The sequence below is a fragment of the Macaca mulatta genome, chromosome 20, assembly GCF_049350105.2.
Source record: "Macaca mulatta isolate MMU2019108-1 chromosome 20, T2T-MMU8v2.0, whole genome shotgun sequence".
NCBI classification, from domain to species: domain Eukaryota; kingdom Metazoa; phylum Chordata; class Mammalia; order Primates; family Cercopithecidae; genus Macaca; species Macaca mulatta.
The window spans coordinates 12,099,920-12,122,904 of NC_133425.1; the positions used below are offsets into that span (position 1 = coordinate 12,099,920).

General features: G+C 46.2%; 1 protein-coding gene across 35 annotated transcripts in view; it reads left to right on the forward strand.

Annotated features, from left to right (window-relative positions):
• CLEC16A (C-type lectin domain containing 16A) overlaps positions 1-22,985 on the forward strand; it is a 238,236-nt gene that overhangs the window by 2,727 nt on the left and 212,524 nt on the right. For 22 of the 35 annotated variants that reach the window (XR_013412426.1, XR_013412421.1, XR_013412422.1 and 19 more), the window contains exons 2-4: positions 10,069-10,197; positions 14,703-14,836; positions 21,461-21,609. Coding sequence is in view for 23 of the 35 variants with exons in the window: in XM_077987249.1 (XP_077843375.1) it covers positions 10,069-10,197; positions 14,703-14,836; positions 21,461-21,609 (412 nt within the window). In the remaining 12 variants the exon portion in view is untranslated. The remainder of the gene's footprint in view (positions 1-10,068; positions 10,198-14,702; positions 14,837-21,460; positions 21,610-22,985) is intronic. The other 13 variants (XR_013412430.1, XR_013412427.1, XR_013412428.1 and 10 more) reach the window with 1 other exon arrangement.

A 22,985-nucleotide genomic window follows, 5' to 3' on the forward strand; every position in this document is an offset into this window, starting at 1 on the left:
TGCAGGCTGGTGGGGGAGAGAGCCGTAGAGCCAGTGACTGTACAGTGTGACAAGTGCTGGGATCACCATGGGCCCAGGGTTCTATGGGAACGCTTCTTGGCAGCTTTCTGGAGGAGGCAACACCAGCGCGGGTTCTCCAAGAACGAGCTGAAGCCACCACAGTGGGCAGCAGGTGCGGGAGGCGGAACACTGTGCCCAGGACCCTGGGGGTTTTCTGGCATGTCCAGGTGGGGGCTGATAGCTGTGGGAAACAAGGCTGGAAGGAGAAAGGCGCTTGGGATTTATCTGACACTTCGGGTGACCAAGCGTCCTGGTTTGCCTGGGCTGAGGGGTTTCCCAGGATATGGGACTTTCAGTGCTAAAACTGGGAAAGTCCCAGACAAACTAGTATAAACTGGTCAGCCTATCAGTGACAAGTGACAGTTCCAAATACACTCTTGCCTTGACCTGGGCGGTATGGATGGAGAGGAAAAGTTTAAGATAGTTGAAAGAATTTATTTATTTATTATTTATTAATTTAACACACAAGGCATCTGGAAACCCTCCCCCTTTTTTTTTTTTTTTTTTTTTTTTTTTTTTTTTGGAGATGAAGTCTCGCTCTGGAGTGGAGTACGGTGGCACGATCTCGGCTCACTGCAAGCTCCGACTCCTGGGTTCATGCCATTCTCCTGCCTCAGCCTCCTGGGTAGCTGGGACTATAGGTGCCCGCCACCATGCCCAGCTAATTTTTTTGTATTTTTAGTGGAGACAGGGTTTCACCGTGTTAGCCAAGATGATGTTGATCTCCAGGCCTTGTGATCCACCCGCCTCAACCTCCCAAAGTGCTGGGATTACAGGTGTGAGCCACTGCGCTCAGCCCAGACTTTACTTTTTTAGAACAGTTTGAGATTTACAGAAAGATTGAGAAGATAGCACAGAGAGCTGGAAACTGTTTTTAGCTTCATTATTCTTTGTAATGCTCCCAGCTTGCAAACTGGAAAGGAATTTTCCTGTTAGGGTTTTACTTTTGCTAAATGGTAGAAAACTTCATACCTATGGTCTCTGTCTACTGAACTGAGTTAGTGATTTAGCTCAGGTAGATTGAAGTAGTCGAGAGGTTATTTGCTACACACCATGGATGGTTTGTTGTCCAGATTAGTGGCAAGGCTGTGACATTGACTGACAAATGTCCACCACCAAGCAGAAGCCTGAGTAATGGAATCATTTGATTGCTACTGAAGCATCATCTTTACCAGGAACTGCAAGTCTACAGCTGGTAGAACTTGGTTGTTTTTGTGTTGTGGCCTTATTCTGGTCCTCTTTGTGTGGGGGTCAAGATTTTTGGTTCCAAGTGACAGAAACCAGCTAGAATTGCCTTCAGCCCCAAATGGATTGAATAGCTCCCGTCACTGAATGATCTGTCCTGGCTAAACCATGGCTGAATCCAGGTGTTTGGAGCCATCAGAAATCGGCCTCTTTCCACCTCTCAGCTCTACCTTTTTCCTATTGGTGTCATTTTCAGGCAGGCTGCAGGCTTACATCGTATCAGCTTAGCACTCCTGGGGGAAAAGAGAGCTTCTTTTCCTAATATTGCCAGCAGAAGTCCAGAATTGAGTATCTCTGGACCAACGAGGTCTCATGCCACCCCTGAGCTGTCACTCTGGCCAGAGGTATAGGGGGGCTGTGATTGGCCATTCCTCACTCATATTTCCTTCCCTAGAGCAAGAGTGGGATGAGCTCCACTCAAGCTAGTGGAAGAGAAGGAGAGAAAAGGGTGGTTTCCCATGGGAGAATCAGGGGATACTGCCCAAAGAAGGCGGGGAATGGATCCATGGCAGGTTGACAGATGCACACCTACTCTTGGTGTATTCAAGTTTTGGCTAAGGTGGCACTGACAGTGTTAGAGAGCTTGGGGTACAATATTGCTGTGTTGATTTTCTTTTCTTTTCTTTTCTTTTTTTTTTTTTTTTGAGACGAGTCTCGCTCTGTCACCCAGGCTCTAGTGCAGTGACGTCATCTCGGCTCACTGCAAGCTCTGCCTCCCGGGTTCACGCCATTCTCCTGCCTCAGCCTCCCAAGTAGCTGGGACTACAGGCGCCCACCACCTCGCCTGGCTAATTTTTTTATATTTTTAGTAGAGTCGGGGTTTCACCATGTTAGCCAGGATGGTCTCGATTTCCTGACCTCGGGATCCAACCACCTCAGCCTCCCAAAGTGCTGGGATTACAGGTGTGAGCCACCACGCCCGGCCTTTGATTTTCTTAACATACCATCTTCACTACGTCACACATTATGGGTCCTAGGCACCCACTGTGTCATGTCTAAGTTCTTCCAGGCCTTCAGGGTGCTCCAGACTCTGTTCCCACCATGTAGTTTGGGAGCACAGGGAGCCAGGAACACCCAGCACAGGCAGATGCTGTTTAAATGGAGACCTACGAGGTGAGTGGTTGTTATCAGGCAGCGGGGTGTCAAGAGAAGGGAAGGATGTTTGAGGCAGAGGAAAAGGCAGTTGAGAAAGCCTGGTGGGGCAAGGGGAGCAGCGCACGTTGGCAGAACTGAGGTGGTTCAGCAGTTCAGCAGGGGAGTGTTCGTTGGGGAAGAGGTGGGGACCCAAGCTCATAGCCATACTTGGGAGAGTCTCCAGAGGCCAGTTCCCCTGGGGCCTTGTAAATCACCTTAAGGAATTCAGACTACGAGTGAGAACAGGAGGGAACCACTGAAGGTTTTTTAACCACAGAAAGGCTGTTGTCTGGCTGAAGCTGGCAGAGTGGATTGGAGGAGGGGCAGACTGGAGGTGAGTGTCCACGGGGTGGGGGTGGGGTGGGACGCTGCTGCTGTCTCCTGGTGAGTTATAGTAGCAGCTGCTGTCATCCAGGCGTATCTCCCGTTGGTGGTCCACTCACACACACACCTCGCTTGCCCACTTGAGCTCCTCTGCTCTTTTCTACCTGCCCATCCAAATCCCTAGCTCTATCCCCAAAATGCCAGTTCTTCCCTAAAAATTGCCCTGGTGACTTCAGCCAACAAGAGTTTTGCTGTCTGCTCTAACTTCTCTTGTGCCTGCTCACACTGTCCCACACAGTTAACACATCATTATATACTTCTCATCGCCAAAGAGTGGCTCAGCTGTTAGCTTTACGTTTTTAAAACTTTCATCCCAGCCTTGAGTTAAACCCTCTGGAAGCTGGCTGGGGTTCAGACCTTGTCTTCCTTTGTTACATATCTTTTTGTTACTTTCTCCAAATTTGAACATAAGCATCATGAAAGCCTATATGGTTTGTTCAGCTGGGTACTGTGGGATGCCAGCACAGGACCTGGCAGATAGTAAGCAATCAACAAATATTTGTCACAGGATGAACGAGAGGCAGACCTCTGTTTTCAGAAAAGGCCAGTCTTTTTCCCAACAACTGCTTGTTCTTCCCAGTTTTGGTCACAGCACCTGTGCCAGAGCTGTGACTTTCTCTAGGTCTAAAAGCCCTGACTACACCCTACATATCCCCGGCCCAGCCTCACTCGCTGGCCCTGTTTGACATCTTTGGGGGATGATTCACCAGGGGAAGCACCACCTGTGAACACCTCCTCTCATCCTCCAGCCTGATTCCACCCTGCCTGAAGCTTCTCCTCATCCTGCTGGCCAGAAGGCTGAACTCTGACCAGATGGTGGTTTTCAGGGCACAGTGGGGCACACTGGGGAACGTCTGCAGTGCCTCTGCCCAAGTGCTGGAAAGGCCAGACAGACACAGGCTCTGTGTCCCCCATCCCTGTACCACACCTGAGACATTGTTATTTGGAGCTGTGTGGACATTGGGGGGTAAATTTCTAACCCCCAGACCTCCCATCATTCTGCTTATCCTTTCTCACGCCCCAGCTTGCAAATATACATTTCAAAATCTTGAAAGAGGAGCGTCCTAATAATACCATATTATGGTGCAAGGCATAACACTTGCAGAAAATGCTGTCACTGAAATGAACTTGGACTTAGTATTTCTGTCTCTGCAATGGACTGAATTCCTAGTTTTTGAAGGGGATGGGGCTTTATTAACTGCAATGGTTTAACTTGTGAAATCAGTGACTCTCTTGAGAAAGCAGAGGCTCTTGAGGCGGGATTTGTTTACGTCCATCATCCTTGGTGATGCACCTCGAGTGTGTTGGTTGCAGTTTCTCTTCTCCAGGCATTTCAAACTCTGAAGCTCATCTGTCGGTGGAGAGTTAGCTAACGGGCAAAGCTCTGATATTGAGACTGCATCTGCAGAGCTCCTGTTGGGAATATGAGAATTTTGGCTCTTTGCCAGACAAATGGGAGTAAGAGGACTTTATAAGGACTTTCTGTAAGATCTGATAATATTTTCATGCTTTTTGGTTTATCTATTTGGTGTTTTTTAAGTTTATTTTCTTTTTTTGTTTTGTTTTGTATGTTAGGCATTCATAACCTCATGTAAATTCTTGGCCAATATAATTGTTGCTTACTTCATTGTTTGCATTTTTGTAGTCCTAGAAGGGTTATAATCATGGGGTCTGGAGTTCAGCCTGCCTGGTTCTAACCTAGGCACCTCCTGTGCTGCACCAGGGCCCTGGGCAGGTGCCTCAGCTCCCAGAGCATCATCCCCAGAGGGTTGATTGTTTCCGGGATTAAACGAAGCACTCAGAGACTGGCAGTAATATTAAACCAAGCACTCAGAGACTGGCAGTAATAGGAAGCTTCCACTCTTTTACTGAGGTAGATACATAGTTTGAGAAAAAACATTATCATTGTAACAGTGGTTATCCTTGTAAGAGAAACATTTTAATTTGCTGCCATTAAGTAGCAAGGTAATTCTTCTGTCTTTTGAAACTTTTCTGATAAGGACACAGCTTTGCACACAAAGATGATCGTAGCAACATTGTTATCCCTCAAACAATTAGGAATCTTAATGCCCTTGGAAAGAGTTGCTACTGTGCTTGTCCTTTCAATGGCATACTGTGTAGCCATTACAGATATTTGCAAACAGTTGTCAATAACCAAAAAAAGTGCCTTTGTTTTAGCTGAGGTGTGGAAAAAGATTGGCATGGAAATGGATAATGCAACATGACCTCAACTATGTCAATATCCATAGTAAAGAAAAAGACCCAAGGAAAGAGATCACAACTCCAGCAGCAGTCATCTCTAGGCACCATGGTTGTCATTTCTCTTTCATTGTTGTCAAAGTTTCTGACCTCTCTAAAGTGAATGTTACGTTTAGAATCAGAAGGTTATTAAAATGGGCCAGGTGGGCTGGCTCATGCCTGTAATCCCAGCACTTTAGGAAGCCGAGGTAGGCAGATCACTTGAGGTCTGGAGTTCAAGATCAGCCTGACCAACATGGCTAAACCTCATCTCTACTAAAAGTAGTGCATGGTGGCCTGTGCCTATAATCCCAGCTACCTGGGAAGCTGAGGCAGGAGAATCATTTGAACCTAGGAGGTGGAGGCTGCAGTGAGCCAAGATCACACCACTGCACTCCAGCCTGGCGACAGAGAGAGACGCCTCAAAAAATGACAACAACAACAAAAAGTTATTAAAATGTGTATCTCTCCGAGGTGGTTGAATTACCTGATCTTCCAAAGCCCTGGAATTTGATAGAGCATTAAAACATTAAATCTTAATCCATTCAGCCTTTTCCCCTATTACATTCAAGCGAATGTATACTGAGAATCTCTTCCTCAAATGTTGTGTAAAACAGTGTGCTAGGGCATTGTGGGACAGAAAGACGAGCAAGGTGAAGGTGTAACCCCCATTGAGCTTTGGAGCTTGAAATCTAGTGGGTATTTCCATATACCATTAAAAGACATTTAGAAAATGAATATTTCAAACAATATCATTTACAATAGCATTTAAAAAATATCAACTACCTGGGTACAAATCTAACAAAAGATCTGCAAGACTCCTGTCAAGTAAGTGTGGAAAGAAATGCTGTAAATATCAGAATGTTACACTCTTGTAAATATGTCAGCTCTCTCCAAATTTAGCCATAGATGTAGGGCAAGTCTAAGGAAATTTTAGCAGGTATTTTTGTGGAAACGAAGAAGGTGATTTTTAAATGTATATGGAAATTAAAAGGTCCAAGAATAGCCAATATAATATTGAAAAACAGAAGGAAATAAGTTGGAAGACTTAATTACCACATGGCAAGGTTTACTGTAAAGCTGCAGTAATCATACAGTGTGGTCGTGATACGAGGATAGACAAATAGATCAATGATACTGGAGTATCCAGAATGAGACCCACACAGGTGGTCACCTGATTAATGACAGTGGTGGCGCTGGAGTGCACTAAAGAAGTGAGGGCCTTTTCTGTAAATGGTGCTGAGTCAAGTAGATTTCCATATAGAAAAAATTAATTTTGGCTAATACCTCATATCATACACAGAAATCAGTTCCAGATGTACTCAAAGTCAAAATGTGAAGAGTAAAACAATAACTGTTAGAAGAAAACAGCATTTCCCTATAACCTTGGGGTAGGTAAGAACCTCTTAAGCTTGATACAAGAAACACCATCCAAGGAAAAGATTGATAAATTGAACTACATTAAAATTAAGAACTTCTGCTCATCCAAAGACCAGTATAAAGAGAGCGAAAAGGTAAGCCACCATCAGAGAAAGTATTTGCAATATGTATCTCCAGTAAAGGATTTGTGGTCAGAATATATAAAGAACCCCACCAAACAAGCAAGAAAAAGCCACACAGCCTCATTTTAAAAATAGGCAAAAGACTTGCACAGGCATCTCACAAAAGAAGATAGTCAAACACTCCATAAACATATATGAACGGGCACCCAGCTTCGTTAGTGCGGGAAAGCCCCCATGCAACATCATCACATACCCAGCAGATGGCGCCACCGACCAAGGCAAAGAAGGCCAAATATTGAGCGGCCAAGAAACAAACGGAATTCTCAGACCCTGCTTCTGGGCCACAGGGCTGTGGGCGAGCTACTGAACGTCCCCAAACCTCACTTGCTGTCTTGGCCTGTGCAGTGGCAACAGTGTGCACATCTTCAGGTTACTGTGAGTCTGTAGGTCACATGAAGCCCTCGCAGAGAACCAGGCACGTGAGGGTTCCTAGAATCTTCTTTTCAGGACTTACTGCCCTGCCCTCTCTGCCTGTAAGGGCCTTCTGGTAGTTACTAGGACTTTTTCCTGAAGAAATTATTTAATGAGGGCAACAATAACAATAACTAGCACTTGTATCATACATAGTAACTGCCAGGTTAGTTATCTGTTATCTCCCAACACCACCAAAATAGGTAAAGTATTTAGATAAAGTATTTAGGTACCACTGCTGTTTACATTTTACGGGTGAGATAACTGAGGTGCACAGAGAAAAAGTAACTTGCTCAGGATCACCCAGCTAATAAGTGATGGAGGTGTGCTCAGACCCAGGCATTCCAGTGTCTGTGATTAACCCATATGTTCTAATTATACCAGTGTTTGTAATTGACCATATACTCTAGTGCCTCTCAGGAAATACCAGACTTTCTCTACTTCCTGACCTCTTCACCATAGCTCTGCACTGTCTCTTGCCGTGTCTGGCATTTGGATCCCTGGCTATGTTCAGTCGTGTATGCTTTCATCTAAGTTATGTTCACAAAGACCATCCCCTGCCCCATTCAGCATTTATTGAACACCTGCTGTGTATCAGATGTTTGGAGTACATTGGGGTCACCAAGATGAATAAGGTGATGGTGCTGACCTTGAGGAACTCAGGTCTAGTAAGGGAGGCAGATCTTTGCAAATGAGGGTGGGCTGTGCAGTAGCAAATATGTGTGGGTACAGAGGTGCCAGTGAGGAGGGAACAAATAAATCCACCTGGGACGGGGCATAGGGAAAGTTTTACCAAGAGAGGCCCGAGCTGGGTTTTGAAATATAAGTAAGAGTTTACTGGTTGACAAGGATGCCAGAAAGTCCCATCAGTTGAAGTCATGTGGTCCTAAAGAATTTAAAATTTCCTCGCCTTTTTGGGGATCTTCAGAGCAGACCCACTCACCTAAGCCACCACCTTCCTTTGACCAGGAGTATGATGTGTGATGCTAATAGATGTGCACAGAAGAGAGGAGGGAGGATCTGCCCTTCCCCCACATTGCCAACAATGCATTGTCACTGGCAGGGTGTCGGGCACATAGGGGCCTGCGTGGGGACTGTCACTGATGGCCACAGCTGGAGTGGTACAGTGACTGTCAAACTTCAGTGGGATTGGGGCCCTGCACCAAAAGTCCAATTCAGTGGGTCTGGGACAACTTACAAAGGTGATTCTGATGCAAGATGCCTGGGAACTGCAATTTGGAAAACTCTGCTCTTTGAAATTCTTGGGGAAGATGCCCTTGAGGTAAGATGAAGATGTAGATTTGGGAGCGGGTCCTCCAACAATTCATCCCAGGGTGGTTCAAGTGCTGTTTGATTTACCTAATTACAGAGGGAAACTGGGCCTATGCCGCCACCTGCGTCCTTGTTGGTAGATTTGGGTACAAATGGTTGAGGATTTGTGTTTTTTTGAGGGTTCTTCTAATTACTGCATATTAAAAATTACATGCAATTTCTAATTAATAAATTAAATGCTTGATTATACTAGGTCTTTAAAGCATAACAGTAATAGTATCAATAAATAAACCCCAGCATCTTTAAATAGCAGATTGTTCTTTATTGTTTCATCTTCAAGCTGCTTCCTCTTTATCTCTTACCCGTTTTTAGAGATTGTAAATGGGACAGTCCTATCTAGCCCTTTCCTTCCTTGCTCTCACCAGACCCCCAGCCCTGTAAACTGAAGTTGGCCATCAAAGAAATCAGGAGGGGAGGGGACTTTTCCTGAGTTGCTCTTCTTGGTGTCTGCTTTTCCTTCTCAAGCCTTAGCTCCCTTGACAGGTGAAGTTACCTGGGATTGTGGGCCCTGGAGAAGCTGTCTTAAAAGCTGTACCTGGTGGCACTCCCGGGGCGTCCAGCCAGACTTCTAGTCCTTGCACTGCTCAGGACTGGCCTCGGTGATTCTTTTGGTCTTTCCCACCAGTAAAGAGGCCGTGAGGACCGGATGGTGTCTACCTGTCTCTGCTCCAGCACCTGTCATTCAGGCCTGTTTGGGTAGATGAAGTACAGCACCATAGCCTCTCCAGCCCATTTGTTTGTTTGTCTGTTTATTTAGAGTCTCACTCTGTCACCCAGGCGGAGTGCAATGGTGCGATCTCGGCTCACTGCAACCTCCACCTCCCAGGTTCAAGCAATTCTCCCTGCCTCAGCTTCTGGAGTAACTGGGATTACAGACTTCTACCACCACATCCAGCTAATTTTTGTATTTTTAGTAGAGATGGGGTTTCACCATGTTGGCCAGGCTGGTCTTGAACTCCTGACCTCAGGTGATCCACCCGCCTCAGCCTCCCAAAGTGCTGGGATTACAGGCATGAGCCACTGCTCCCAGCCAGTCCATTTAACTCAGTGAATTTAACAGTCTGTTCTCAGCAGATAAGACCATTGCCCTTGGCCTGCAAACCACCCAGATCATTTGAGCCGTAAGTTCTGATAGGCACACTGCACTTGAGAGGGACTGCGAGCATTCCAAAGGGAATTGCATGTGAATTTTGTCCCAGCAACTGCTCTGGGACCCAGCCTTCCTAAGCTGTGGCTCCATCTCTCTAAACCTCATTAGTCCCGTGTTAGGCATCCAGCCTGAGCTGTATGTCCCCACTTGCTCTGAAGGCATCAACATCATGGGGAGCATGTGAAATAGGTGGCTACTTGCTCTTCTCTCAGTCCTGCTGAATCCGAATCTCCCAGGAGGCCCCAGGAGCCCCCACTTGATTCAGTTATCCAGGTGATTCTCTTGCACACTGCAGTTTGAGAATAGCTGACTTCAAGGGTTTGACGATTTTCTTGTCTCAGTCTGGGTTGGTGTGTCCTTGGTTTAACCCTTCAAAGCTTTGTCTGCTATTTTTCTTGGGTTGTGAGTTACATCTAATCTGAATGGGAAATTGCATTAACCAAACCTGAGAAAGCATTGCTGTATTGTCTCCAAAATATTGCTAATGGTCGTTGAACTTGGCTTGCATTTCAGTTGGTAACCTTTCATTTCCTTTTCTCTCATTTCTCTCAGGTATCTCTACCACGTTTTGACCAAAAACACCACAGTCACAGAACAGAACCGGAACCTGCTAGTGGAGACCATCCGCTCCATCACCGAGATCCTGATCTGGGGAGATCAAAATGACAGTTCTGTATTTGAGTAAGGGTTTCTAATGATTGCTGTTTTTTTAATTATTCTTCTTTGAATGTTTTTCTAAATGTATACCATGAGTCATTCTGGATGATGTCAGGATTTGACGCTAATTTGATCTTGCCCAGATATCTATCTCTGTCTAGCTGTAAAAAAAAGTGCCCTTGAAACACTATAGAAATGCAAGCCAAAAATGGGGAAGTTATGGAAATGAGTGTCTCTAGAAAACCTGAAAATGTCATGGGTAATTTTCCTCCAGGTTGTGTCTGATCATTTTCCCAAAGGAAGGAGAACATGTCTGGTGGTTAGATTTGACATGAACAGAAGGCCCGTGCCCTGGGGGAGTCAAACAGTTACCATGTTGACTGATGACCAGGCACAGGGCTGAGCTCCTGATGAGACAATCCAGCTAAGTTTCCCACCCACCCCGTGGTAGAGGCCCAGTTGGTGTCCCCTTTTTTGCTCAAGGTCACATAGCTGATAAGCGGTGGAAAGGCGACACACACCCAGAATCTGTGAGGGGTTCCCCCAACTCTCCTACTTCTAGGTGAGCAGTCCTCAGCCAGGCTCTTCATCTCCCTAAGCCTCAGTTTCTTTACCTTTAAAGGAGAGAGAAAAAGTTCTCTTTGTCCAGTGCCTGGTATAGGAATAAATGATAGCAGATGATAAAGCTAGATATGCCTCACTGGACAGTTAAAAAGCAAGGGCTGCCAGGCGCAGTGGCTCACCCCTGTAATCCCAGTGCTTTGGGAAGCTGAGGCAGGAGGATCGCTTGAGCCCAGGAGTTCGAGACCAGCCTGGACAACATAGGGAGACCCTGTCTCTATGTATAATTTAAAAATTAGTCATGCATGGTTGTGTGTGCCTCTGGCCCAGCTACTCATAAGGTTGAGGTGGGAGGGTTGCCTGAGCTCAGGAGGTCCAGGCTGCAGTGAGCCATGATCTTGCCACTGCACTCCAGCCTGGGTGATAGAGTGAGACCACGTCTCCAAAAAAAAAAAAAAAGCAAGGGCTGTTAACTGTGAACTACCTCCCTAATAGATCTGCCTTGATGTCTTAGTGCAGAAGGATTTGGGACTGGGTTATGACAACCACCAAACACGGGGTGGCGGTGTGTGTGGGTGTGTGTGTGTGTGTATTATAAATATTGAGGCCACTTTTAAAACTCATTTTTGGAAAGTAAAGGTGTTCTATTTTTAACCTGACTTCTCGTTAGATATCCTAGTAAGAAGGATATTACCCTTTCATAGATTCAGACAGAATTAGGCAGCACTGAGCAAGTTCCTGAATATAGGTTCAAGATAGGTTTATATTTGCATCAGTAAGGTTATCCAATAAAGCTACTTGTGGAGATGCAAACTCTTGAAAATGCAAACCTGTAAACACTGGATATGATCTCCAAAGCAAAACATGTAATGAAGTTGTGTTTATACACGGAACTAGCTTCCTTTAACGATACATGGGGAATTTTGTTTTGTTTTTTGAGATGGAGTCTTGCTGTGTTGTCCAGGCTGGAGTGCAGTGGCACCATCCCGGCTCACTGCAGCCACTGCCTCCCAGGTTCAAGTGATTCTCCTGCCTCAGCCTCCTGAGTAGTTGGGATTACAGGCATCCACCACCATGTGGGGCTAATTTTTGTATTTTTAGTAGAGACGGTGTTTTGCCATGTTGGCCAGGCTGGTCTCAAACTCCTGACCTCGGGTGATCCGCCCACCTCGGGCTCCCAAAGTGCTGGGATTACAGGCTTGAGCCACCATGCCCAGCCGGATTTTTTTTTTTTTTTTTTAATATCTTGTTGGAAATGAGAAAGACCTTTGGGTTAAAGATTAGAAACTGTGCCCCTGCTTGACTGGAATGGACTTATTTTTTTTTTAGAGACAGGGTCTTGCTGTGTTGCCCGGACTGGTCTCAAACTCCTGGGCTTGAACGATTCTCCCTCCTCAGCCTCCCAGTGTGCTGGGATTACAGGCGTGAGCTACTGCACCCTGCCTAGAATGGACTTTCTTAGTCCATCTGTCATCTTAGAACAGCTGCTGAGCTCTTGGAGTCCCCATGATTCTTAAACAGCTATCCAACAAAGTTCCTAAGAAAATTTTGTTTTTATTGCATTTTAAAATTTTGGAGTAATTTTAGATTTATAAAAAAGTTGCAAAGATAGTACAGAAAGTTCCCATTGTAAGTGTCTTACATTACTAGGGTGCCCTGGGCAAAACTAAGAAACTGACCTTGGTACAGTATGATTGAGTCAACTTCAGCCCCCATTTGGATTTTGCCAGCTTTTCATTAATATCCTCTTTCTGTCCTGGGGTCCCATCCATGTTCCTACAGTACATTTGGTTGTCATATTTCCCGTCTGCTCTGTTCCGTGACTCTTTTTTAGTCTTCTGTTGTTTTTACGACCCTGAAAGTTTTGAGAAATGCTGGCCAGGTCTCCTGTGGAATGTCCCCCAATCTGGGTTTGGGGGAAATCATGTTTTTCTCATGATTAAACTGGGGGTTAAGGGGAAGTAAGCTGTAGAGTAAAGTGCCCCTCTCATGCCATTATCACAGGGCGCTCACAATGTCCACATGACATCCTGGTGATGTTACCTTTATCACCTGGTTAAGGTGTTGTCTGCCAGGTTTCTCTACTATAAAACTACTCTTTTCTCCTTTCCCCACACTGTTCTTTAGAAGTGAGTCACCAAGTCTACCCCACCTTTTCATGATGAGGGGGTGGGGTTAAGTTCTACCTTCTAGAAGGGGGCAGTATCTACATATATTATTTGAAATTCTTCTGCATGGAAGGTTCATCTCTTCTCTCTCGTTTATTTATGCTATCATTTGCTTATATTAATGTGGACTCATGGATATTTATTTATACTTTGGGCTGTAATTCAGTGTAATTCAATATGTTGTCATTTTGTTGCTCAAGTTGTTTCAGCTTTGGCTATGAGGAGCTCTTTCAGGCTGGTTATTGTGTCCCCTTGATATGCTCTGTTCTTTTTGATTTTTGAGCACTTATTACTTCCTGGTACTATAAGATGCTCCAATCCTACAATCACCCTTTTTTTCCAACGAGTTGCCCACTCCCTTGTGGAGTTTTTAAAAATCTGGGTTCATGGAATTTATGCTAGAACTACTGAGTCAATCCCTGGGGCAAGATCTAGGTACAGGCATTTTAACAAGCTCCCAAGTTGGTCACAGTGCGGCAGTGAGTTTGCTGGTGACCCTTAGGAGTCACTGATGTATGTAACTTGAACCAAAGGTGGACAAAATAGGCCACGTGACAGAAATACTCTGGAGGTCAACATGAATGGCATTTACAGGCAGATGGGCCTCCGAGTTGGAGAAGATTGTAAGGGTGTTTTTTAGGCCATTTAAATTTATTCATTTACCTGTTCATGGATTCAGACAGAATCAGGCAGCACTGAGTAAGTTCCAGGCCCATGACCTCACCACTGTGGAGATGCCAGACAAGGACAGAGAGGCACCCACAACTGAGTCAACCCGCAGGCACACCTCATTTCTTCCAGGTGTCCCAGATGCAAGATTAATCTGGTGTTAGCTTGAGTACAGAGAACACATAACTAGAAACATCATTCTCTTCCTTTAAAGAAAGGCATTGGATGGTCTGTTTCCTTTTCAAGACTAAAAGAGCCAGCGTGTACCCCCAGAAGCCAGTGCCGCTAGGCTGTGGACAGACAAGTATCCTATCCACAAGGAGAAAGGCAGAAACAGACTTGGGGATGGGTTAGTAGGGTTTCTCCACCACATCAGTACCTGTGTATTTCTTTCTAGTTATTTTCCCTTAGAACTTGACAATTTGGGAACCACAGTACATTTGGTTGTCGTATCTCCCCGGCCTCCTCTGTTCCGTGACTCTTTTTTAGTCTTTTGTTGTTTTTACGATCCTGAAAGTTTTGAGAAATGCTGGCCAGGTCTTCTGTAGAATGTCCCCCAATCTGAGTTTGTCTCATGGTTTTCTCATGATTAAACTGGTGGTTAAGGGGAAGAAAGCTGTAGGGGTAAAGATTTTTGGGAACTTTTTTTTTTTTTTGGCTCTGTCACCCAGGCTGGCGTGCAATGGCCTGATCATAGCTCACTGCAGGCTTGAACTCCTGGGCTCAAGTGATCCTCCCACCTCAACCTCCTGAGTAGCTGGAGCTTCAGGCATGCACCACCACCTAATTTTTTTTTTTTTTTCTTTTCTGTAGAGGCAGGGGTCTTGTGATTTTGCCCAGGCTGGGTCTTGAACTGGCCTCAAGCGATTCTCCTGCCTCACCCTCCCAAAGTACTGGGATTACAGGCATGAGCCCCTGTGTCCAGCGCTAAAATTCATTTAATACTCAGAATTATCTTATTCCTTTGCTGTGAATTCCAGTTGTGGCAGGTGACAATGGGTGGCATGATCTGTGCAGATATCTTGGGGTAGAGGGGTGAATCTAATACTTGTGTTGTGAATGAAACCAGATAATAATTTCCATTTCCACACGTGGAAGCAAACCATTGACGCTTTTCCATTCTCTCCCCAGCTTCTTCCTGGAGAAGAATATGTTTGTTTTCTTCTTGAACATCTTGCGGCAAAAGTCAGGCCGTTATGTGTGCGTTCAGCTGCTGCAGACCTTGAACATCCTCTTTGAGAATATCAGTCACGAGACCTCACTTTGTAAGGACATTCCTTGGTATTTGCCTCTGTACTGCTGGGCATCTAGCAGGGTGAAGTTTAGCATGGTTTTCTCTGTGTTTACTGAGTATATTAGTCTACTTGGGCTATCCTAACAAAGTACCATAGACTGAATGGGTTAAACAATAGAGATTTGTTTTCTCACTGTTCTGGAGGATAGAAGTCCAAGATTGCCCAGGCATGGTGTCTCATCCCTGTAACCCCAGCACCTTAGGAGGCCAAGGTAGGCAGATCACTTGAGCTCAGGAGTTTGAGAACAGCCTGGACAACAAGGTGAAACCCCACCTCTACAAAAAACCATAAAAATTAGCTGGGCGTGGTGGTGTGCGCCTGTAGTCCCAGCTACTCAGGAGGCTGAGGCAGGGAGATTGATTAAGTCAAGGAAATTGAGGCTGCAGTGAGCCATGATTGTGCCACTGCACTCCAGCCTGGGTGACAGAGCAGGACCTCGTCTCCAATCAAAAATAGTTCAAGATCAGGTTGCCATCAGGGTCGGTTTCTGGTGAGGGCTCTCTTCCTGGCTTGCAGACGGCCACCCTCTTGCTGTACGTGGCCTTTCATCTTTGTGCGAGTGCAGAGAGATTGAGAGGGTGCTAGCTCATGTCTCTTCCTCCTTCTATGGGGACTCCGGTCCTATTGGATGAGAGCCCCCACCCTTATGACCTCATTAACCTTAATTACCTCCCCAAAGGCCCTGTCCTCAAATACAGTCACAATGTGCGTTAGAGCTTCAACGCAGGAACCTGAGGGGGACACAGTTCAGTCCCTAACCCTGTGTTTGTTTCTGTGTGTTGGGTACTATGAGAGGGTTCCCCTCTACTGATGGTGCTGGGGGTGTTTGCACTTCTTCTTTATAACTTGCTGTTAAAGAGTTGGGGTCACTGAATCATCAGCCAGTGGAATAAGCACTGGAAGAAGGAGGACAAGGAATCTCGGCCAGAGGGCAGGCAAGGGTGTGGGCATTGGTACCAACCCTCCTGCTTCAGTCCCTCCACCCAGCTAGTGAGTGTGTGACTCTGAACTTCTTACCTGCCCTCACTAAGCCTCAGTTTCTTCATCCGTAACAACCACCCCGAGAGGCAGGTGCTGTCAGTGCTTTCATTTTAACACCCAGGCGCCAGCTGTAGCAAAGCCAGAAGAGAGAAGGGGTTTCATCCCAGGTGATTAGCTCAGTGGTCTTCAGTGAGGGGACATATGGCATCATCAAAAACATTCTTGGGGGTGCTGCTGACATCTAGTGGATAGAAGGTGGGGATGCTGCTATACATTAAGGACAGGCCCCCCACAACAGGGAATTACCCAGCCCAAATTGTCCCCAGTGCCGAGGCTGATAAACGCTGGTTTGGTTCCTAATCCTCCATGCTAGACCGCTAGCTTTGTTATTCCAGGGTGACTTCACCAAGCCCTGGCCCTGCCCGCCAGAAGTGGGGGACAGGTGGCCAAATGTCTATATCAGAGGCAGGCTCTCAGTCCCCAGGACAGGTCTGAAAAAAGTCTGCAGTGGGCAGAAAGAGGTAGATAGAGATGGTGGCATTCCTCTGGTCAAGAGGGAGAGGAGAAAGGGCTGCTGAGTGATGGCTCTTGCAGCTGCCGCTAGGTGGTGCTGCTGCCTCAGAGACGCCTTATGCTTCCCAGTGACCGCAGGTTGACAAATGTGGGCCGACTCCTGTCTCCCTAAATGGTTTCCCTTGTTACCAGTGCCTGTTTCACTGGGTGTGAAATGACTGCGGTTTCTGAAAGCTCTGAGGGGAAGATCCAGCTCAGTGGCACAGCTCCTGGACTCAGACTAAACCAGGTCCCAGGCCCAGTTCTGCCCCACACTTGCTCCCTGCGTGTAACTGGACAGTAAAGGCTCTGAGCTGCTGTTTGTGCATCTGTCAAGAGGAGAGCACAGTGGCTGCGGCATAGAGTGGCTGGGCGTGAGCGTGAGAGCAGGTGTTCAGAGCAAGGCACAGGGTCTGGCAGATAGGACATGGCCATGGATCAATTTTATCCTTTAAGGCAGCATCACCCTCAGTGTCCCTGCCCTGGGAAGCCTCTCAAAGCCCAGCTAGGCACAGGGTGACTGGATTGAGATGGGAGTGAGGCAATCAAAACTTACGACTTTTAGAGGCTTTCTCTGAATTATATGGCTTTTAAAAATTATATATATTTAATGTGTACAACTTGATTTAATATATACACACAAAAAATATGTGTACATTGTGAAATAATCACTGTAGTCAAGTGAATTAACTACCCATCACCTCACATTTGTGTGTGGGGGGTATGTGCATGCACATTGTGTGATGAAAATATGTCAGATCTGCCCTGTTAGCAAATTTCACGTCTGTAACACAATAGGATGAAGTGTAGTCACTGTACTGTACGCGAGCGCTCCGGAACTTACTCATCGTGCAAGGTACCCTTTGATCAGTGTCTCCCCATTCCCCTCCTCCCCAGTCCCTGGTAACCACCCTTTGACTCTCTGCTTCTATGAATTTGACTGTCTTAGATTCTCCCTATAAGTGAGATCATGCAGTATGCGTGGCTCTTCTTGTCCTGGCACCAAAAAGGGTACCCTGCTGTGGGAAACCCAGGTAGATGCCCCTGGCTTTATAGCCCCTTCACCACAGTGCTTTTATAAGCCCTTCAAAAAGGGTAGACATCATTGCACGTTGACAGAACTTGGATTTGTAAGGGGTGAAGAGGATAGACGACCTTTGCTTTTATTTTTATTTTCTAACCACAGAAGAAAAAATGTCCTCATTGTTAAACAACGAAAAGCCAAATGTTAGAAAAATATAAAGTCAAGTTTCTGCAGAATTTCACCCTAACAATTCATTGTGCACCAGCCATTCTGCTGTTTGCTTTTCTTTTTCCTAGCCACCCAGTGTATCTTAGATCTCATTGTCCCATTCTGTAACCCTGCCTGGTTTGGCTTAGGAGTGGCAGCTTGTTGTGCCATAATCTATTTAACCTGACCATGGGCGTTTAGGTGGTTTCCAGCTTTTCACTATTACAAGCAGCCATTTCACAAATGCACCTGTTGCCTGCTGGGGTTAGTGACCTAAGTGACAGAGTCCCGAGAGACTGAGATTACGTACAGGCTCCCGGGTTTATTAGAAAAGGATACCACAGAAAGTCAGCCACACAGTGAGGGGGTAGTAGAAAAATCCCAGCCTGATAATAGAGGTGCCTCCAACTGTCCTATGGTGGCCCCCCACCACCCACAGAGTCATCTCTTGGAGGCCCTGGAAAAGTCCCTGCTGGGGAGTGGAGGGAGCCTGTGGCTGTCCTAGCTCCAGGGTGCAGCTAAGAGACTCAGTTGTACGTCTGAAGCTCCCAGTATGGCGTCTGTGCTGCTGGTGGTCTGGAAGCCACTAACCAGTCACAGCAGGGCTCAGTAAGAAACCCCAACAGCTCCTTATCCTGCCAGCCCATTACCCCTCCCTCCTTCTCTCCCAGCAAGAGCCAGAATGATACAGAAAGAAAAATAAGTGCTCTGGGTATCAGAATCACCTGGGCGACATGTTACCCATGTTAGACTCCAGGTGGATAAATAAACTGGACTATTCAGAGAATGTAATACTCTATAGCAAAAAGGAAAAAAAAAAAAGGAGTGGACTACTAACATCGCATACACAGCAAACTGGAAAGCCCTCAAATGTGGTAATAAGCGAAAGGAGCCAGACATAGAAAGTGTGTGTACTGTCTGCTTCCAGTAGATGAGGTTCATGGACCAGCAAAATGAGTCTAATGTGCTAGAAGCAGAATAAGGGTTGCGTTGGGGTAGCAGGTACTGACTGGGCAGGGGCGTGAGGAAGCCTTCTGGAGAGCTGGAAATGTCAGATGTGGGATCTGGATGGTGCTTACACCGTGTGTATATGTAAAAATTTATCATGCTGGATACTTAGAGTTTGTGAGGTATATCTATGTATGTAAAACACATATGTATGTTGTATCAGTCCATTGAGAGAATGTTTTACATACATAGATATACTCAAGGCTGGGTAATTTATAAGGGAAAGAGGTTTAATTGACTTACAATTCAGCGTTGCTGGGGAGGCCTCAGGAAACTTACAATCATGGCAGAAGGGGAAGCAGACACATCCTTCTTCACATGGCAGCAGCAAGGAGAAGAATGAGTGCTCAGCAAAGGGGAAAGCCCCTTATAAAACCATCACATCTCGTGAAAACTCACTCTCATGAGAACAGGATGGGGGACACCACCCCCATGATTCAATTATCTCCACCTGGTCCCTCTCACAACATGTGGGGATTATGGGAACTACAATTCAAGATGAGACTTAGTTGGGGACACAGCCACACCATATCATACATGTACATGTATGTATATTTCCACATATGTCAAACTGTCCACTTAGGATTTGTGATGTATATAACCCCATCTTAAGAAACATTAAGATTCCTAAGATTCTGCCCTAGACCCGTTGACTCCTTGCTTGGAGGGATCCCCAAGCACTGCCTCAGGAGTTGTTATGCTCAGCAGATTTTGAAAACCGCTCTTCTGAGACTACAGACCACACAGCCTGTCTGCCATGCCTGCTCAGAGTGCACAGTGGCTTTTCTGAATGCAGTGGCTTTCCCGGAGAACTGGCTGCCAGGGAGGACCACGCCACGGGCCCACACTGTGGCTTCTGTCACGATCCCGGGCTCCCAGATTCCTCTTTGTGGTGTTTTTGATGATTCCCAACAGACCGTTGAGTAATACTTTGATTGACCTCAGTTAGGTACCTCAACGGCTCCAGATAACTTAATGGTTTATTTCCTCTTCACCCAAGAGCAACTGTGTTCAGTCTCGGAACATGAGAGAGATTTTCTTTGTTTGTTTTGTTTTTAGAGACAGGTCTCACCCTGTCGCCTAGGCTAGACTCCAGTGATACGATCATGGTTCACTGCAGCCTCGAACTTCTGGGCTCAAGCTGGGACTACAGGCGCACACCATCACACCTGGCTAAAGCTGAGATTTTGAATCTCCACATAACAGTAATAAGAAGAAGAATGGCCGTTAACATTATCGAGTGCTTGCATTGTGGCCCATACTGTCCATTCATACAGCCAGTGAATCAGTGATTACTACTACTACTACTGTCCTGAGTGCTTTCTGTGCATTTTCTCCATTCATCCTTACCACAACTTCATGAGGAAGTTTTGGCTTCATGGAACTGGGGCGTGGGGAGGGTGGGCAGTTTGCCCAAGGTCATAACACAGCTAGGAAGTGGCAGGGGTGAGATGTGGACACAGGCAGGCCAGTCCAAGTCCACGATTGAACCCAGAGCCTCCCAAACATGAGCACGTGTGGGGAGCCGTGCACACTTCTTACATGCAGAGTGCTGGGCCCACCCCTGGAGATTCTGACTCCGTGATGCAGGGCCAGGGCCCAACATCCTGCAGGTCTGACAAGCTCCAGGGTTGCTGTGCTGCCCATCTGAGGACAAGACTCTGAGTAACAAGGCTCCAAACCATGCCCCCAGCAGGTGTCAATCTTGTTCTGCATTTAGCTGTCCTGGGGGCCGGGCAGGTGAGCTGGTGCAACGCTCACACAACAGCAGCCTGAAGGATAGGCGATGGGACAGCAGTGCCTGCCTTGCAGGTGGCTGGCAAGAACACAGAGGGAAATATGCCTGGCAAAGGCCCAACACCGATATCGAACTGTAGGCCATAGGCTGCAGCTGACTGATAGACGTGTTTTTTGCTGGCCAGCACAGCCTTAAAAGCTAGTTTATTCAGTGGCGAACACGTCAGGATCAGGAGATGCAGTGTTGGAATCTGGTTTTGCCTCTCTTCACAGTTGAAAGCACTCACCATACTGGCCTGCATTTCTGTAGGGCCAGGGGCTGGGAGCTGGGGAGTGGGGGTTGCTCTTCAGTTGACCCCAGTGCCCTTGGGCCCTCATCACCCAGTTTTCATTATTGGGCCCCCATAATGCATGACAAACTCTGACATCAGACCTAAGTTTGAATCCCTTCTCTGTGACTGTCTCTGTGCACGGGTAAGTTAACGTCTCTGAGATGTTTTTGCTCATCTGCAAAATGGGAAGAATGAGGAGGATCATGTGATGGTTGATGGTCATGTAAAGCACTCAGCCCAGTGGCCGGCTTATAGTAGGGATTCAGCAGAAAGTGACCTTTATGAAATCATGTTGCTATATAAGGAGGAAAAAAACCCTAGTGTGGCCTGTTGTGGCATTCAGAGTTGATGTGATTTGTGATGGCAGAAGTGGGCAGCTTTTTACCCTCATCCATGGGTGGTTTGTGAAAATGCCCACACACCAGCTAATCTCCCCCTACTCCGAGCTCTTTGTTGAACTTTGCCATCAATGAAAAGAAAATGTTGGAGTGTTTTTTAAATTTATTTGGTGTGGGAGGGCGGGGAAGGGCTGTTCTCCGGTGATGCCTTTGAACTTCCTGGTGACTGTGCATCAAAGATGATCTCTTTGCTGGTTAAAAGTTAAGCTCTTCCCAGTTAGCGTGTTTAATCCCAGCAACCCAGAGGCTTACCTAATTCAAGTACATTAATGTGATCATCTGCTTGTTACCTGGCTTATCTTTTCCCCAGCGAGAGTTAACCTGTTTTGTTTGTTTGTTTGTTTTTCCCCTTTAGATTATTTGCTGTCAAATAACTATGTAAATTCTATCATCGTTCATAAATTTGACTTTTCTGATGAGGAGATTATGGCCTATTATATATCGTTCCTGAAAACGCTTTCATTAAAACTCAACAACCACACTGTCCATTTCTTTTATAATGAGGTAAGTAATTGCCAGAGGGGCACATGTGGGTGTAAAGCTAAACTAGTTATGGCAGTGCCTTAGATCTGGATGATCTCGTGTCTGTTTACAAAGCTCTTATATGCTTATTAGGATTTTCACGGCAACACTTTTGACTTTGGCATGCTTAAAAAATTTTTTTTAATTAAATAAGTTACCTTTCTATTAAAAAAATTTAATTCTTTGTAGAGACAGGGTCTTATTATGTTTCCCAGGTTGGTCTTGAACTCCGGGGCACAAGCGATCCTCCTACCTTGGCCTCCCAAAGTGTTAGGATTACAGGTGTGAGCCACAGCACCTGGCCAGCTTTTCCATTTTTAATGTAAAATTCCGTTTGTTCTGAGAGCTTTATACTTGGCAGAGAGGAGACATGCTCAGATGTTGTCTTGGGGAAGTGTTGCCCTGTGGGAAAAAAAGGAACTCCAGTCAGGACTGGCTTTGTCACTTCCCTGCTGTGTCACCTTCAGGAAGTCCCAGTCCCTTTCTGAACCTCAGTTTCCTCATCTGAGAAATGAGGATAAGAATATATATCTTGTAGGGTTATTAGGGGTTGAATTAAATGAGATGATGTCTTCAAAGTGCCTAGTATGTACGTAGCTCCCTACAATCATAGACGTTGCTATTCTTGATAAGATAACGTCCCTGACATTCTTTGGGAGAATTATTAAAATGAACAACTTAAATAAGTTGCTCCTGTCCTGACACCTAAAAGGAGTTTGAACAATAGGGTCAATGTATCTCCCATACTGAAAGGTCCAGGCACTGGCCATGCTGGGGCTGGTTCATCCTGTGCTTCAACCATATCAGCGAGGACCCAGGCTCTCCCATCTTGCTGCTCTGCTGGCTATATGGTTGGCATCCATCCTCAAGTGCAACCCGTCATGGTCACAGGGTGGCTGCCGCTGCCAAAATGCCTGATGAGATCACTTCCCTTCTTGTGTCCCTTTCTAACTTCCAAAGAAAATTTTCCCAGAAGGCTCCCACCGGCCTTCCCGTCATGTTTTCCTGCATCCCACTGAGTACTTCTTAGGTGTCAGGTGCTGGGGTAAGCATGGGACCAGAAATGATCTCATTTAGTCCTGGAAACCATAAAGTAGATGTTATTATCCCCATTTTATAGATGTAGAAACAGAGGTTTAGAAATACTACATTGCACAGGTTAGAAGTGGTAGAACAAGGCCAGGCGCGTTGGTTCACGCCTGTAATCCCAGCACTTTGGGAGGCCGAGGCGGGTGGATCACGAGGTCAGGAGATCGAGACCATCCTGGCTAACACGGTGAAACCCCATCTCTACTAAAAATACAAAATATTAGCCGGGTGTGGTGGCGGGCGCCTGCAGTCCCAGCTACTCGGGAGGC